Source organism: Nerophis ophidion, linkage group LG04 (genome assembly GCF_033978795.1).
Source record: "Nerophis ophidion isolate RoL-2023_Sa linkage group LG04, RoL_Noph_v1.0, whole genome shotgun sequence".
Lineage (NCBI taxonomy): Eukaryota > Metazoa > Chordata > Actinopteri > Syngnathiformes > Syngnathidae > Nerophis > Nerophis ophidion.
Genome location: NC_084614.1, coordinates 84,193,519 through 84,211,214, shown reverse-complemented (window position 1 = coordinate 84,211,214; position 17,696 = coordinate 84,193,519). Strand labels below are relative to the sequence as shown.

Here is a 17,696-nt window from a genome sequence, read left to right as displayed (position 1 = left end):
ATAGTAAAACTTTTTTTTGGGGGGTGTAAAATCTTATATGAATGCTTGGACATTCACACAATAATAATAATATTAATAACAATAATAAATAGATGATTTTTGGTGAATGCTTGGACATTGACAGATATGGATAGCCCGTCCCCGGTTTGGGGCCCCCGGCTCTAAAATCCCGATCCTCATTCTTGAGTACAATTTTTGAGTCCTCTACCTCTACCCACCTCAGACTATGTCTGCTAAGGCTGACTTCGCCAACAGGGGGAGACTCCAGTCCGTTCCAAGATCCAAGTTAATGACTGACACGATGGACTATAAAGCCCGGGACCTTCCCCCCGTGGCTCCTGGTCCCGTCTACCAGGAGCAGAACCACACCATGAGAACCATTCTGATCTGGATCTTTGTCCTGGCCGCCGCTGCCGGACTCCCGGTCCTTTGCGACGGAGACCAGAAACCCGGGGCCCCGGCTGAGACCCGCTCCCGCTTCGCCGCCCTGGACGACGTGCGTCTGCTCGCCAACGGCCTCCTCCAGCTGGGCCAGAGCCTGCGGGAGTTCGTGCTCAAGACCAAGGTGCAGATCAACGAAATCTTCCAAAAACTCAACATCTTCGACCGCTCCTTCGACCAGCTGTCCGTGCTGGCCGGCGAAATCAAGGAGGAGGAGGAGGAGCTGAAGAAGACCGCCGTGGTGCTGAGGGCCAACAACGAAGAGATCAAGGGCCTGTCGGTCCGGATCAACTCCAAGGTGGACTCCATCATGCTGGAGAAGGGCCACCTGCAGAGCAAGGTGCAGGGCCTGGAGGAGAAGCTGAGTAGTTTGTCTCAAGGCGTGTTTACCGGCAACCAGGTCGAAGAGATCAACGGCCTTAGGGTGAGTCACCCCTCCAGTCGGGTTTTTACGCCACATCCTGGACCGCCTATGACCTCAACATCTACATCCCTCCATGACAAAGTTATATTCACCCCGTCTTTTGCCAGGAAGTGATTAACACCCAGGAGCAAAGCATCACCGAGCTCCTGAAGGCCGTGAGGGAGCAAAGTGACCAACTCGACTACCAGAGGACCAAGATCAAGACTCTGGAGGAAAAGGTCGGGAGGATATTTATTCATGTTTTAGGGCGTATTCGCACTGAGTAAACCACATTAGAGCCAGTTTGATTTAAAAAAAAAAAAAAAAATTAAAGCTGCAAGCAGCGTTGGTCGGGTCCAGCTTGCTAGTAAATAAATACAATAATAAATAAATACCAAACTTTTTTGGGGTACACTTTAAAAAGCGACACACGGGATGAAGTGGTGAAGTGAAATCATGGGCTAGAAATCGATATTGTTGTGATCCGATGGTCGGATCGTACCATATTGTTGCTTTGTTCCTTGTCATGTCACATTTTGTAGTTTGGACTTCCTTATTTCCTGTTTGCTCTGTCACCGTGGCTGCAAATTGATTCCACCTGCTACTCTCTGTTCCGGCCCACCTGTTTCTAATAATCACCATCCTTATATAATCCAGCCCTTTCTGTTCATTCATTCTCGGATTCTAATTTGCCCTCGTGCAACAAGTGACGACTGCTTTATGTGTATTCTCGCCAGCTTACATGCTACGCCTTTGTTTTTTCCTAGCTCTCATGCTAATGGTTTTGTTTTCCCTTTTTGTGCCTTCCTGCCAAGTTTAGTTTTCCTGTTCATATTCATATATAATTAATATTGATGATGCATAATGAATATATATTAGTTTAATTGGATATTAAGAGTATGGGAAAGTTCGACTCCTACCTTGTTTACTTCCGTGACGACCTTCTCGAAGTTTTGTACGGAGATATGTCACGAGACGTGCAAACATAATTTAATATACACAGAGGACATAAGTAAAGGATATTAATTGAGCTCAAACATAGCTACAAACAAGAAATAATGATGCAATACGTACACACAGCTAGCCTAAATAGCATGTTAGCACGCACAGTATGAAACGTTTGGTGGACAAAATGAGACAAGGGAGGAGTTGCAAAATATATTTTTCCCCATCTTTTGCTATTGTTTTTACATTTTTTAAAAAAGTTCCAGGGTTAAGAGAGGCAGGTTGCCGACCCCCGAATTAGGCATTATTGTTGTGAAGGTGGATCGTCTGATGTTGGCACGCACAGTATAAAGCGTTTGGTTGACAAAATGAGACAAGGGAGGAGTTGCAAAATATATTTTTTCCCCATCTTTTGCCATTTTTTTTAAATTTTTTTTAAAAAGCTCCAGGGTTAAGAGAGGCAGGTTGGCGACCCCCGAATTAGGCATTATTGTTGTGAAGGTGGATTGTCTGATGTTGGCACGCACAGTATAAAACATTTGGTTGACAAAATAAGATAAGGGAGGAGTTGCAAAATATATTTTTTCCCCATCTTTTGCCACTTTTTTAAAAAGCTCCAGGGTTAAGAGAGGCAGGTTGTTGCCGACCCCCGAATTAGGCATTATTGTTGTAAAGGTGGATTGTCTGATGTTGGCACGCACAGTATAAAACGTTTGGTTGACAAAATGAGACAAGGGAGGAGTTGCAAAATATATTTTTTCCCCATCTTTTGCCATTTTTTTAACATTTTTTTAAAAAGCTCCAGGGTTAAGAGCGGCAGGTTGCCGACCCCCGAATTAGGTATTATTGTTGTGAAGGTGGATTGTCTGATGTTGACACGCACAGTATAAAACGTTTGGTTGACAAAATGAGACAAGGGAGGAGTTGCAAAATATATTTTTTCCCCATCTTTTGCCACTTTTTAAAAAGCTCCAGGGTTAAGAGAGGCAGGTTGCCGACCCCCGAATTAGGCATTATTGTTGTGAAGGTGGATTGTCTGATGTTGGCACGCACAGTATAAAACATTTGGTTGACAAAATAAGACAAGGGAGGAGTTGCAAAATATATTTTTTCCCCATCTTTTGCCACTTTTTTAAAAAGCTCCAGGGTTAAGAAAGGCAGGTTGCCGACCCCCGAATTAGGCATTATTGTTGTGAAGGTGGATTGTCTGATGTTGGCACGCACAGTATAAAACGTTTGGTTGACAAAATGAGACAAGGGAGGAGTTGCAAAATATATTTTTTCCCCATCTTTTCCCATTTTTTTTTACATTTTTTTAAAAAGCTCCAGGGTTAAGAGAGGCAGGTTGCCGACCCCCGAATTAGGCATTATTGTTGTGAAGGTGGATTGTCTGATGTTGGCACGCACAGTATAAAACGTTTGGTTGACAAAATGAGACAAGGGAGGAGTTGCAAAATATATTTTTCCCCCATCTTTTGCCATTTTTTTTAACATTTTTTTAAAAAGCTCCAGGGTTAAGAGAGGCAGGTTGTTGCCGACCCCCGAATTAGGCATTATTGTTGTAAAGGTGGATTGTCTGATGTTGGCACGCACAGTATAAAACGTTTGGTTGACAAAATGAGACAAGGGAGGAGTTGCAAAATATATTTTTTCCCCATCTTTTGCCACTTTTTAAAAAAGCTCCAGGGTTAAGAGAGGCAGGTTGTTGCCGACCCCCGAATTAGGCATTATTGTTGTGAAGGTGGATTGTCTGATGTTGGCACGCACAGTATAAAACGTTTGGTTGACAAAATGAGACAAGGGAGGAGTTGCAAAATATATTTTTTCCCCATCTTTTGCCATTTTTTTAAAAAGCTCCAGGGTTAAGAGAGGCAGGTTGCGGACCCCCGAATTAGGCATTATTGTTGTGAAGGTGGATTGTCTGATGTTGGCACGCACAGTATAAAACGTTTGGTTGACAAAATGAGACAAGGGAGGAGTTGCAAAATATATTTTTCCCCCATCTTTTGCCATTTTTTTTAACATTTTTTTAAAAAGCTCCAGGGTTAAGAGAGGCAGGTTGTTGCCGACCCCCGAATTAGGCATTATTGTTGTAAAGGTGGATTGTCTGATGTTGGCACGCACAGTATAAAACGTTTGGTTGACAAAATGAGACAAGGGAGGAGTTGCAAAATATATTTTTTCCCCATCTTTTGCCACTTTTTAAAAAAGCTCCAGGGTTAAGAGAGGCAGGTTGTTGCCGACCCCCGAATTAGGCATTATTGTTGTGAAGGTGGATTGTCTGATGTTGGCACGCACAGTATAAAACGTTTGGTTGACAAAATGAGACAAGGGAGGAGTTGCAAAATATATTTTTTCCCCATCTTTTGCCATTTTTTTAAAAAGCTCCAGGGTTAAGAGAGGCAGGTTGCGGACCCCCGAATTAGGCATTATTGTTGTGAAGGTGGATTGTCTGATGTTGGCACGCACAGTATAAAACGTTTGGTTGACAAAATGAGACAAGGGAGGAGTTGCAAAATATATTTTTTCCCCATCTTTTGCCATTTTTTTAAACATTTTTTTAAAAAGCTCCAGGGTTAAGAGAGGCAGGTTGCCGACCCCCGAATTAGGCATTATTGTTGTGAAGGTGGATTGTCTGATGTTGGCACGCACAGTATAAAACGTTTGGTTGGCAAAATGAGACAAGGGAGGAGTTGCAAAATAAATTTTTTCCCCATCTTTTGCCATTTTTTTTAAACATTTTTTTTAAAAAGCTCCTGGGTTAAGAGAGGCAGGTTGTCGACCCCCGAATTAGGTATTATTGTTGTAAAGGTGGATTGTCTGATGTTGGCACGCACAGTATAAAACATTTGGTTGACAAAATGAGACAAGGGAGGAGTTGCAAAATATATTTTTTCCCCATCTTTTGCCACTTTTTTAAAAAGCTCCAGGGTTAAGAGAGGCAGGTTGCCGACCCCCGAATTAGGCATTATTGTTGTGAAGGTGGATTGTCTGATGTTGGCACGCACAGTATAAAACATTTGGTTGACAAAATAAGACAAGGGAGGAGTTGCAAAATATATTTTTTCCCCATCTTTTGCCACTTTTTTAAAAAGCTCCAGGGTTAAGAGAGGCAGGTTGCCGACCCCCGAATTAGGCATTATTGTTGTGAAGGTGGATTGTCTGATGTTGGCACGCACAGTATAAAACATTTGGTTGACAAAATAAGACAAGGGAGGAGTTGCAAAATATATTTTTTCCCCATCTTTTGCCACTTTTTTAAAAAGCTCCAGGGTTAAGAGAGGCAGGTTGCCGACCCCCGAATTAGGCATTATTGTTGTGAAGGTGGATTGTCTGATGTTGGCACGCACAGTATAAAACGTTTGGTTGACAAAATGAGACAAGGGAGGAGTTGCAAAATATATTTTTTCCCCATCTTTTGCCATTTTTTTAACATTTTTTTTAAAAAGCTCCAGGGTTAAGAGAGGCAGGTTGCCGACCCCCGAATTAGGCATTATTGTTGTAAAGGTGGATTGTTTGATGTTGGCACGCACAGTATAAAACATTTGGTTGACAAAATGAGACAAGGGAGGAGTTGCAAAATATATTTTTTCCCCATCTTTTGCCATTTTTTTTTTACATTTTTTTTAAAAAGCTCCAGGGTTAAGAGAGGCAGGTTGCCGACCCCCGAATTAGGCATTATTTTTGTAAAGGTGGATTGTCTGATGTTGGCACGCACAGAATAAAACATTTGGTTGACAAAATAAGACAAGGGAGGAGTTGCAAAATATATTTTTTCCCCATCTTTTGCCACTTTTTTAAAAAGCTCCAGGGTTAAGAGAGGCAGGTTGCCGACCCCCAAATTAGGCATTATTGTTGTGAAGGTGGATTGTCTGATGTTGGCACGCACAGTATAAAACGTTTGGTTGACAAAATGAGACAAGAGAGGAGTTGCATAATATATTTTTTTCCCCATCTTTTGCCACTTTTTTAAAAAGCTCCAGGGTTAAGAGAGGCAGGTTGCCGACCCCCGAATTAGGCATTATTGTTGTGAAGGTGGATTGTCTGATGTTGGCACGCACAGTATAAAACGTTTGGTTGACAAAATGAGACAAGAGAGGAGTTGCATAATATATTTTTTTCCCCATCTTTTGCCACTTTTTTAAAAAGCTCCAGGGTTAAGAGAGGCAGGTTGCCGACCCCCGAATTAGGCATTATTGTTGTGAAGGTGGATTGTCTGATGTTGGCACGCACAGTATAAAACGTTTGGTTGACAAAATGAGACAAGAGAGGAGTTGCATAATATATTTTTTTCCCCATCTTTTGCCACTTTTTTAAAAAGCTCCAGGGTTAAGAGAGGCAGGTTGCCGACCCCCGAATTAGGCATTATTGTTGTAAAGGTGGATTGTCTGATGTTGGCACGCACAGTATAAAACATTTGGTTGACAAAATAAGACAAGGGAGGAGTTGCCAAATATATTTTTTCCCCATCTTTTGCCACTTTTTTAAAAAGCTCCATGGTTAAGAGAGGCAGGTTGGCGACCCCCGAATTAGGCATTATTGTTGTAAAGGTGGATTGTCTGATGTTGGCACGCACAGTATAAAACATTTGGTTGACAAAATGAGACAAGGAAGGAGTTGCAACATATATTTTTTCCCCATCTTTTGCCACTTTTTTAAAAAGCTCCAGGGTTAAGAGAGGCAGGTTGCCGACCCCCGAGTTAGGCATTATTGTTGTGAAGGTGGATTGTCGGATGTTGCTGTTCTAGGTGCAGCTGTAGAGGATGTAATGGCCAGCAGGGGCGTCCATACCATCTGGTTTATGTCCCAAACATGTTATCCCCAGTTTACAGCCAGCTCTACCGCCCAGGAGACGGTTGAGAGGATGCCTGAACCCTTCATGAGCCAAGCACCGACACTTAGCCCCTACCTGGCCTCCAGCGAGACCGATGCAGTCGCAGGTAATTGCAGCTCATTTCATCCTTCCGGCGTTTAATAAGTAAAGCTTGTTGGTGAGGTTCCAAGTTCCTGCCCATTTTGTCACAGATCTACCACCGGACTGCAGTGAACTCTTCAACAGAGGTGAGAGAACCAGCGGCGTGTACGCCATCAGACCCAATGGATCCCAGCCCTTCATGGTGGTTTGTGACATGAGTGCAGGTAAACTATTTCTAATACTTAATTGCAAGTTCCTAAATAGTTACAATGTTATTAATCCGATAGGAAATCAGCAATCAATGTTCATTTATATAGCCCTAAATCACTAGTGTCTCAAAGGGCTGCACAAACCACTACGACATCCTCGGTAGGCCCACATAAGGGTAAGGAAAACTCACACCCAGTGGGACGTCGGGGACAATGACGACTATGAGAACCCCAACCCCCCCCCCCCCACCTAGAGGGCCGAAAGCAATGGATGTCGAGCGGGTCCAACATGATACTGTGAAAAGTTCAGTCCATAGTGGATCCAACACGGTCGCGAGAGTCCAGTCCAAAGCAGATCCAACGCAGCAGCGAGAGTCCCGTCCACAGCGGAGCCAGCAGGAAACCATCCCAAGCGGAGGCGGATCAGCAGCGCAGAGATGTCCCCAGCCGATACATCCTGGGTCCCGACTCCAGACGAGTGGTCTATCCTGGGTCCCGACTCTGGACAGCCAAAACTTCATCCATGGACATCGGACCGGACCCCCTCCACAAGGGAGAGTGGGAGATAGGAGAAAAAGAAAAGAAACGGCAGATCAACTGGTCCAAAAAGGGAGTCTATTTGAAGGCTAGAGTATACAGATGAGTTTTAAGATGAGACTCAAATGTTTCTACTGAGGGGGCATCTCGAACTGTTACCGGGAGGGCATTCCAGAGTACTGGAGCCCGAACGGAAAACGCTCTATAGTCCGCAGACTTTTTTTGAGCTCTAGGAATCACTAATAAGCCAGAGTCTTTTGAACGCAGATTTCTTGCCGGGACATACGGTACAATACAATCGGCAAGATAGGCTGGAGCTAGACCGTGTAGTATTTTATACGTAAGTAGTAAAACCTTAAAGTCACATCTTAAGCCAGCAGGAAACCATCCCAAGCGGAGGCGGATCAGCAGCGCAGAGATGTCCCCAGCCGATACATCCTGGGTCCCGACTCCAGACGAGTGGTCTATCCTGGGTCCCGACTCTGGACAGCCAAAACTTCATCCATGGACATCGGACCGGACCCCCTCCACAAGGGAGAGTGGGAGATAGGAGAAACAAAAAAGACACGGCAGATCAACTGGTCCAAAAAGGGAGTCTATTTGAAGGTTAGAGTATACAAATGAGTTTTAAGATGAGACTTAAATGCTTCTACTGAGGTGGCATCTCGAACTGTTACCGGGAGGGCATTCCAGAGTACTGGAGCCCGAACGGAAAACGCTCTATAGCCCGCAGACTTTTTTTGGGCTCTGGGAATCACTAATTTTCTACTGCTTATTCCCTTCGGGGAAGCGGGGGGCGCTGGAGCCTATCTCAGCTACAATCGGGCAGAAGGTGGGTTACACCCTGGACAAGTCGCCATCTCATAACAGGGACAACACAGATAGACAGACAACAGTCACATACTAGGGCCAATTTACTGTTGCCAATCAACCTATCCCCAGGTGCATGTCTTTGGAGGTGGGAGGAAGCCGGACTACCCGGAGGGAACCCACGCAGTCACGGGGAGGACATGCAAACTCCACACAGAAAGATCCCGAGCCCGGGATTGAACCCAGGACTACTCAGGACCTTCGTATTGTGAGGCAGACGCACTAGCCCCTCCGTCACCGTGCTGCCCCACAAATCATCGTACATCCCTGTAGACAAGGCTGGATTGGGTGAAATTACTCAGACAATAGAATGAAAACATTACACATAAGACAAAAGTAATGCGTTTGAAGTGGACTGATCATTTGTTTTTGGTGACCCTAAAGGGGTCCATCCACTTCTTCCACTTATCCAAGGTCAGGTCATGGGGGGAGCAGCCGGAGCAGAGAACCCCACATTTCATTCTCTTCGACCCCTTCGTCCAGCTCCTCCTAAGGGATCCCGAGGCGTTCCCAGGCCAGCTGGGAGACTTAGTCCCCCCCAAGGTGTCCTGGGTCTTTACTTCTTCGTTCGTATAGCGTCAGATGGCCAATTCAGTGTCATCTAGCCACGCCCTTGTCTATGGTCCTAAGTGGAAAAGTCCAGCCTTAGAAGGCAGGCTGCATAGGGGGTAACTGGTGAAGATTTGCTTGGCAATCTGCTCAGGCAGGCCCCACTCGCATGCCGCTTCTTCCTAGATGCCTTGTGCGCAGGCGGTTCTGCAGAGTCCATAGATGGTGTGGCAAGTCTTCTCCTATAACCCTGCCTCCAGTCGTCCTGGTGCAGCCTCAACAACCTGGAGCTGAACGCCCAGAAAACAGTGGAGATGATCATGGACTTCAGGAAAGTCACAGCCCCACAGTCCCCTGATTGACTCTCCCACCCCTGTCTACATTGTGGACTCCTTCCGTTTCTTGGACACCACCATCACCCGACCATCAGCTCCCTCATCAAGAAGGCCCAGCAGAGGATGTACCTCCTTGCGGCAGCTGAGGAAACTTAAGGTGCCGACCGAGATGCTGGTGCATTTTTACTCAGCCATCATTGAGGCCATCCTCACCTCCTCCATTACCGTGTGGTTCCCCGGCACCACACTCCAGGATAAGCATCAACTTCAGTACTTGCTGCTGAGAAGGTGATTGGCTGCAAGCTCCCATCCCTCCAGGACCTGTTCTCCTCAAGGATCAGGAGGCGTGTGGGTCGGCTGTTCTCACCCTGAACACAAACTATTCTCTCTTCTCCCCTCAAGCAGGAGACTACGGTCCATCCAGACCCACACCTCCCGCCACATGAACAGTTTTTCCCCCTCGACCATCAGGCACGTGCACAATAACAAGATCTGATAGCTCAGTTACAGCTCTTTTTATTACATATTCTGTGTTATATGTCTTTTATGTTGCACGATTGCACCAAGAAAAATTCCTAGTTTGTGAGCCCGTTCTCAAACAATGGCAATAAAACCTATTCTGATTCTGATTCCTGGGTCCTGAATGTATTGTTGGATGCAGGAGGGCCCAGGCGTCTCCCAAGACGGTTCCTGGGATGCCGCCAACCAGGCACCTCTGGACAGGTCCTCAGGGATTGACTGTAGCATCTCTTGTGCTGCCTTGTTGTAAAAATTGTGGATTCAGCCTTTCGTGGCTTCGTGGGGGACTTCCCAGTTATACTTTCGGGCTTTCCTTGCCAGCCTGGGGTGATTCCCACCAGGGGTCCTACAGGCTACCAGTTACTATCCGGAGGTCGTCGTTTATGACAGTATCAACCTTGTTTACGTGTGGACTTCTGCTCCAGACGGGGGCTCGGTGCTCAGCTACAGGTAGGACCAAATCTTGCCTGGCCTCCTATCAGTTGGAAGTGCCCTACACACCTCCCTAGGTGGCTCCTCCTGAATTACGAGCTTCTCACCCTATCTCTAAGGGAGAGCCCCACCACCCCACGGAGGAAACTAATTTTGCCCGCTTGTACCTGTGATCTTGTCCTTTCGGTCACAACCCAAAGCTCATGACCATAGGTGAGGATGGGAACGTAGATCGACCGGTAAATTGAGAGCTTTGTCTTCCGGCTCAGCTCCTTCTTCACCACAACGGATCTCACTGCAGACGTTGCTCCGTTTTGCCTGTCGAACCCACGATCCACTCTTCCCTCACTCGTGAACAAAAGTACTTCAACTCCTTAACTTGGGGCAACATCCCCTCCCCAACCCGGAGATGGCACTCCCCCTTCTTGTGGGCGAGAACCATGGACTCAAACTTAGAGGTGTTGATTCTCATCCCAGTCGGTCTCGGCTGCGAAACGATTCCAGTGAGACCTGAAGATCCTGGCCTGATGAAGCCAGCAGGAACGCATCGTCTCCAAAAATCAGAGATTTGATCCCGCAACGGATCCCCTCAAAGCTCTAACTGCGAGTAGAAATTTTGTCCATAAAAGTTGTGAACAGAATCGGTGACAAAGGGCAACCTTGGCGGAGTCCAACCCTGGCTGGAAAATCCAGACACGTCTGTTCCTGGATACTTACAGATACCATCTGCCTTGGAGACTTTGTATCTTGAAGTAATATTATGTATGTCTAGCTTGCTTAGCTGTTGTGTAGCTGCTAGCTGCTAGTAGCCTATCCTACCATGTTTACTTTTTGTAAAGGACTTGACTAAAATACAAGAAAAATTGTCGGATGTTCACTGGCTTGCCAGCTTTGCACAAGTAGGACTGCTTGTATCGGAGCTTATATCGAATGCATAAGATGCAAGCCGATACTTGTATTTTTGCTGATATCGGACCGATACCAATATCCGATAAAGACACTTCTTTTAAATAGTACTTCGATTAAACTGGAACCTTCAAAGTCGCTCGTCCTCATTGGGGTGTCATGTTGCCTATCCCAGATCTCTTTTAGCCAAAGACTGGATAGACTTCGAACTAGTCCCAAACCAATCGAAGGGCGCATAGGGACGAACAACAATTTTTACTCACACTGGTAATTCGACAGGAATGGTAGAGGAGAGTCAACACTATACATAGTCTCTCACCTTGATCGGAGAAAAATTGGTGGATTATTTTGCGGCTGTTCTTTATAAAAGATACCAGCACACGGGGTCCCGGATCATGATTTGGTATTTTCTGTTAGTTTTGGACTCCCTCAGTTCCTGTTTTTTGCACCCTTGAGTTTGTTCTGGTTACCATGGTTGCTTATTGTTTGGGACGATCACCTGTTTCCTGAGCACTAATCAGAGGCATTATTTAAGCCTGCCTTTGCCAGTCAGTCGGTCTGGCTTCATTGTTTACTTATGCTACAGTTATGTGAGTATTCCTTGTCATTTTGCCTATGCAAAGTGTTAGCCTTAGCTTCGAGTGTGATCGGCACATTTTTCCTCTGGCTTGTGTTCAGTTTGTGGTACTTGTTTGAGTTCTACAAATAAATCTACCTGCACGTCCCGTCCGGAGTGGTCCGTCTGCATCCCGGGGGAACAAACCTTGCAGCAAGCTGAGACCCCCCCGCACGTAACAACGCAGGCAAACAGAGGCGCACCACAACCGAGACAGTGTACCGGGGATAGGTTTTGGGAACACTGAATCAAAGGAAAAGTGGTGCATTATTTAAGCCTGCCTTTGCCGGTCACCCGGTCTGCTTATGCTACAGTTACGTGAGTATTCCTTGTCTTTTTGCCCACGCTAGGTATTAGCCTTAGCTTCGAGTGCGATCGGCACATTTTTCCTCTGGCTTATGTTCAGTTTGTGGTACTTGTTTGAGTTCTACAAATAAATCTACCTGCACGTCCTGTCCGGAGTGGTCCGTCTGCATCCCGGGGGAACAAACCTTGCAGCAAGCTGAGACCCCCCGCACGTAACAACGCTGGCAAACAGAGGCGTACCTCAACCGAGACAGTGTACCGGGGGTAGGTTTTGGGAACACTGAATCAAAGGAAAAGTGGTGCATTATTTAAGCCTGCCTTTGCCGGTCAGTCGGTCTGCTTATGCTACAGTTACGTGAGTATTCCTTGTCTTTTTGCCCATGCTAAGTATTAGCCTTAGCTTCGAGTGCGATCGGCACATTTTTCCTCTGGCTTGTGTTCAGTTTTTGGTACTTGTTTGAGTTCTACAAATAAATCTACCTGCACGTCCTGTCCGGAGTGGTCCGTCTGCATCCCGGGGGAACAAACCTTGCAGCAAGCTGAGACCCCCCGCACGTAACCAGTGTACCAGGGGGTAGGTTTTGGGTAACTTTTCCTTCAATCAATCAATCAATGTTTAATTATATAGCCCTAAATCACAAATGTCTCAAAGGACTGTACAAACCACTACGACTAGGACATCCTCGGAAGAACCCGCATAAGGGCAAGGAAAACTCACACCCAGTGGGACGCCAGTGACAATGATGTCTATGAGAAACCTTGGAGAGGACCTCAAATGTGGGCAACCCCCCTCGCCCTCTAAGGGACCGAAAGCAATGGATGTCGAGCGGGTCTAACATGATACCGTGAAAGTTCAATCCATAGTGGCTCCAACACAGCCGCGAGAGTCCAGTTCAAAGCGGATCCAAGACAGCAGCGAGAGTCCCGTCCACAGGAAACCATCCCAAGCGGAGTCGGATCAGCATCGTAGAGATGTCCCCAAGCGATACATCCTGGGTCTCGACTCTGGACAGCCAGTACTTCATCCATGGTCATCGGACCGGACCCCCTCCACAAGGGATAGGGGGACAGAGGAGAAAAAGAAAAGAAGCGGCAGATCAACTGGTGTAAAAAGGAGGTCTATTTAAAGACTAGAGTATGCAAATGAGTTTTAAGGTGAGACTTAAATGCTTCTGAACACAGAATCCAAGGCAAAGGGATACAACCCCCATCGCCCTCTAGGGGACCGAAAGCAATGGATGTGGAGCGGGTCTAACATGATACCGTGAAAGTTCAATCCATAGTGGCTCCAACACAGCCGCGAGAGTCCAGTTCAAAGCGGATCCAAGACAGCAGCGAGAGTCCCGTCCACAGGAAACCATCCCAAGCGGAGTCGGATCAGCATCGTAGAGATGTCCCCAAGCGATACATCCTGGGTCTCGACTCTGGACAGCCGGTACTTCATCCATGGTCATCGGACCGGACCCCCTCCACAAGGGATAGGGGGACATAGGAGAAAAAGAAAAGAAGCGGCAGATCAACTGGTCTAAAAAGGAGGTCTATTTAAAGAGTATGCAAATGAGTTTTAAGGTGAGACTTAAATGCTTCTGAACACAGAATCCAAGGCAAAGGGTCACATACTAAAACCGAGTATTGCTTTACAGTGGTTATATTCTCCCAGGTTCAAGCTACGGATTGTTTCGGATTCCAGAAGTTCCACTGGAACTTTCAAACACGTACAGTCAATGATTTGTGTTTGTTTTCCTGTAGATTACGGGACATCCGTTATCCAGCGGAGGAAGGACGGTTCTCTGAGCTTTGATCAAACCTGGGAGAAATACGAGAACGGATTCGGAGATTTCCACGGTATGTCAGAGCAAGCTACTTTGATTTTTGGAGACAAGACGTCAACATGGACAACATTGTAATTCTTTAAGTTAACTTGTGTGCACGTAACGCGAAAATACTTCAGATAGTCGTGGTTTGAATGCCGTCATCTTTCGGGAATGTAAACAATGAAACACCGGCTGTGTTTGTGTTGCTAAAGGTGGCCGCAATACACCGATTCCAACCTACAGCTTTCTTCTTTGACTTCTCCATTATTAAGTAAAAAAAAATTGCAAAAGATTCAGTGACACAGACGTCCACGATAATGTGGAATCATGCGATGAAAAGAGGCGACTTACAACTGTGAACAAAATGTCCTCATCATGCCGCGACGTTTTAGCATGATACTTTTGCGGGAAATTTAAAATTGCGATATAAATCTAATCCATTATTATTATTATTATTAAATAACCATTGTTTTTTTTTTTGGTAAATGCTAAATAAGTTATACTTATGGGGTATAGCACTTTTCTACCTTTTAAGGTACTTAAAGGGCTTTGACACTATTTCCACATTCACACACTGATGGCGGGAGTTGCCATGCAAGGCGCTAACCTGGTCCCATCAGGAGCAAGGGTGAAGTGTCTTGCCCAAGGACTGTAGAAGGTGGGGATTGAACAAGGAACCCTCAGGGTGCTGGCACGGCCACTCTCCCAACTGCGCCACCGAAACTTTCCCAAAACCGGGCAGCCCGACAACAGTTCCTGGGTGATTCCGCGATAGTGGAGCTACCTTGTCTGCCACAATTACGTGGTTACAATCCATTCTGTTCTCATCGGTAGTAAAACCATGTCTTCTCCAGGGGAGTTTTGGCTGGGTCTCAAGAAGATGGCTCGCCTGGCCGCTCAGGGCAACTCGGTCCTCCGCATCCAGCTGCAGGACTGGAGGCAAAACAAGCGTTTGGTTGAATACCTTTTCAATCTGGGCGGTCCGGAGAGCAACTACACGCTCCAGCTCCAGCTGCTGTGGGGAGATCTGACCAACCTCATGAGGAACCACACCGGCATGATGTTCTCCACGCAGGACAGGGACAATGGCCAGAACCAGGACTCCAACTGTGCCCGCAGCTACACAGGTAATGGAGGTGTTTTTCCTCTGGAGCAGGGGTCTCAAACACGCGGCCCGCACCTTAATATGAAACTTTAATGTCGGTGCGGCCCGCGAGTTTTATACTTGTATACCCTCGATTTTTCCGGGAGATTCCTGATTTTCAGTGCCCTTCCTGGTGTTCTCATTCTCCCGAATTTCACCCAAACAAAAATATTAAGGGGGCACCACGGAGACACCGCCTTTAGCGTCTTCTACAAGCATGCCAGCCAAGCCACATGTTGTTTTTGGCATCCGAAGACACAATAAGCGAGGCATACAGTACTTGATCAACAGCCGTACAGGTCACACTGAGGGTGGCCGTAGAAACAACTTTAACACTGTTGCAAATATGCGCCACACTGTGAACCCACACCAAGCAAGAATGACAAAGACATTTTGGGAGAACATCCGCACCGTAACACAACATAAACACAGCAGAACAAATACCCAGAACCCCATGCAGCCCTAACTCTCCCGGGCTACAATATATACCCCCGCCCCATGTTGTAGCCCGGAAGAGTTATGGCTGCATTGGATTCTGGGTATTTGTTCTGTTGTGTTACGGTTCGGATGTTATCCCAAAATCAATCAATCAATGTTTATTTATACAGCCCCAAATCACAAATGTCTCAAAGGACTGCACAAATCATTACGACTACAACATCCTCGGAAGAACCCACAAAAGGGCAAGGAAAACTCACACCCAGTGGGCAGGGAGAATTCACATCCAGTGGGACGCCAGTGACAATGCTGACTATGAGAAACCTTGGAGAGGACCTCAGATGTGGGCAACCCCCCCCCCTCTAGGGGACCGAAAGCAATGGATGTCGAGCGGGTCTAACATGATACTGTGAAAGTTCAATCCATAGTGGCTCCAACACAGCCGCGAGAGTTCAGTTCAAAGCGGATCCAAGACAGCAGCGAGATTCCCGTCCACAGGAAACCATCTCAAGCGGAGGCGGATCAGCAGCGTAGAGATGTCCCCAACCGGTACACAGGCGAGCGGTCCATCCTGGGTCTCGACTCTGGACAGCCAGTACTTCATCCATGGTCATCGGACCGGACCCCCTCCACAAGGGAGGGGGGGGACATAGGAGAAAAAAGAAAAGAAGCGGCAGATCAACTGGTCTAAAAAGGAGGTCTATTTAAAGGCTAGAGTATACAGCTGAGTTTTAAGGTGAGACTTAAATGCTTCTAAATGTGTTTGTCAATCTTGTTTGGTGTGGGTGATAAAGTTGTTTATACGGCCACCCTCAGTGTGACCTGTATGGCTGTTGATCAAGTATGCCTTGCAGTCGCTTTCGTGAGTCTGCAGAAGACTCGCACAATGTGTGACTGGGCCGGCACACTTTTTGTATGACGAAAAAGCGGATTAGACGACAGGTTGTTGAGGACGTTAAAGGAAGTGCCATCAAGGCACGGCCAAAATATTGCTGCCCAGGGGTGAAAACCGGGAGAATGATTACCCCGGGAAATTGCCGGCAGGGTTGACAAGTATATTGCTAGGGCGGGAAAGTCAATCCAAGAAGGTGAATTCATTAAAAAGTGCATGATAGATTGTTTCAAGAAGTCTTTTCCTGTGGCCCAGCCTCACCCCATTTCTGCATCCAGTGGCCCCCCCAGGTAAATTGAGTTTGAGACCCCTGTCCTTGAGAGACCAGGGCTTTTGTTTACCTTGATGGCTTCCGCAGGTGGTTGGTGGTTCAGCAGTTGTGGAGAAACCAACTTGAACGGGAGGTACTTCCTCGTGAGATCAAAGGGGCGCTCGGACCGGCGACGAGGAATCCTTTTGAAGTCCGGACGTACATCCTCTTGCACGCTCAAGTTCACACAGATTTCAGTCCATCCCGTCGGCACCTCTACCTCGACCTCTGAAACTGGCGGATTTCTGGCAAATAGCACAGATGTTCGCCAGTGACGAGTCAACTGCAACCACAGTCCAGAGCGGCCTCTAAAGGGGAGCTTCGGAAGTGCTCCTTGTGGGCCTTGGCCACAGTTAAGGATTTGGGCCACAGGATTTAAGCTTAGAGACAAACAGTTCTCAGTTGTTGAAGAAAATGTCAAATGTCAAATCGGAGTTATGCTGCCAGAGTACAAGCTGGTCTGGTCCTCAGGCTGTGACGCGACCTCCGTTTTGGTTCGTAGTCATGCAAATTCAATTAATCCGTACTAGATAGCTAAAAATAAGACACATTTTACAGAGGTAAGTATGGTTTCACATGCAAACAATGCAAAATACAGTCAAATAAATAAATACGTTTTACATCTAATTTTATTGGAGACTCTTGTTGATAGATAGAAAGATAGATAGATAGATCGATCGATAGATATTGTTGCGTTTGGACCAGATGTTCTTCCGAGGGAATTTAAGTTGCCGGTCGATTCCAAGTTCTTTTGATGACACATAAGCTGATTTTAAATGATAACCCAGAAGAGAGTAGGTATTTTGCAATTTATTCCAAAGCTTTGGAGAGACCAACCTAAAAAAACAACACATTCAATTCGCGTCGCTTAGTTGATCTGAAAACCCTACGGACGCGCCGTCTTCTTCACTATCTCCCCCGCCCCTACCTACCGGAACGAATCCACATATCTGTTGTTCTGCTAAGCCTGGGACAGGAAGAGATAAGAAGGGAGTATGGCTACTCCTTGCATTCCTACAGCTTCAAGGTTAACACACGCAGTTTACTAGCGGACAACCAAAAAGAGAACAAATGGGAAAACACTAGCTGTTTTCAGAAGTGACTATGAATATAAA

The 17,696-nt window shown here is 46.4% G+C and overlaps 1 protein-coding gene across 1 annotated transcript; it reads left to right on the top strand.

Annotated features, from left to right (window-relative positions):
• Positions 1–211: 211 nt before the first annotated feature.
• Positions 212–17,394, top strand: LOC133552090 (angiopoietin-related protein 3-like). The gene is made up of 7 exons (XM_061899410.1): positions 212–865; positions 973–1,083; positions 6,615–6,729; positions 6,815–6,928; positions 13,733–13,828; positions 14,652–14,924; positions 16,630–17,394. The coding sequence occupies exons 1-7, from the start codon at positions 227–229 to the stop codon at positions 16,854–16,856; spliced, it is 1,575 nt and encodes a 524-aa protein (XP_061755394.1). The 5' UTR covers positions 212–226; the 3' UTR covers positions 16,857–17,394.
• Positions 17,395–17,696: the final 302 nt, after the last annotated feature.

What these genes read in the sequence shown, in the direction of transcription:
- LOC133552090 (XM_061899410.1), top strand. Translation starts at nt 227, where the DNA reads ATGTCTGCTAAGGCTGACTTCGCCAACAGGGGGAGACTCCAGTCCGTT. An exon ending in GGTTTGTGACATGAGTGCAG is followed by an intron (nt 6,929 to 13,732) that starts GTAAACTATTTC and finishes GTTTTCCTGTAG; the next exon opens with ATTACGGGACATCCGTTATC. An exon ending in CTGTGCCCGCAGCTACACAG is followed by an intron (nt 14,925 to 16,629) that starts GTAATGGAGGTG and finishes TGGCTTCCGCAG; the next exon opens with GTGGTTGGTGGTTCAGCAGT.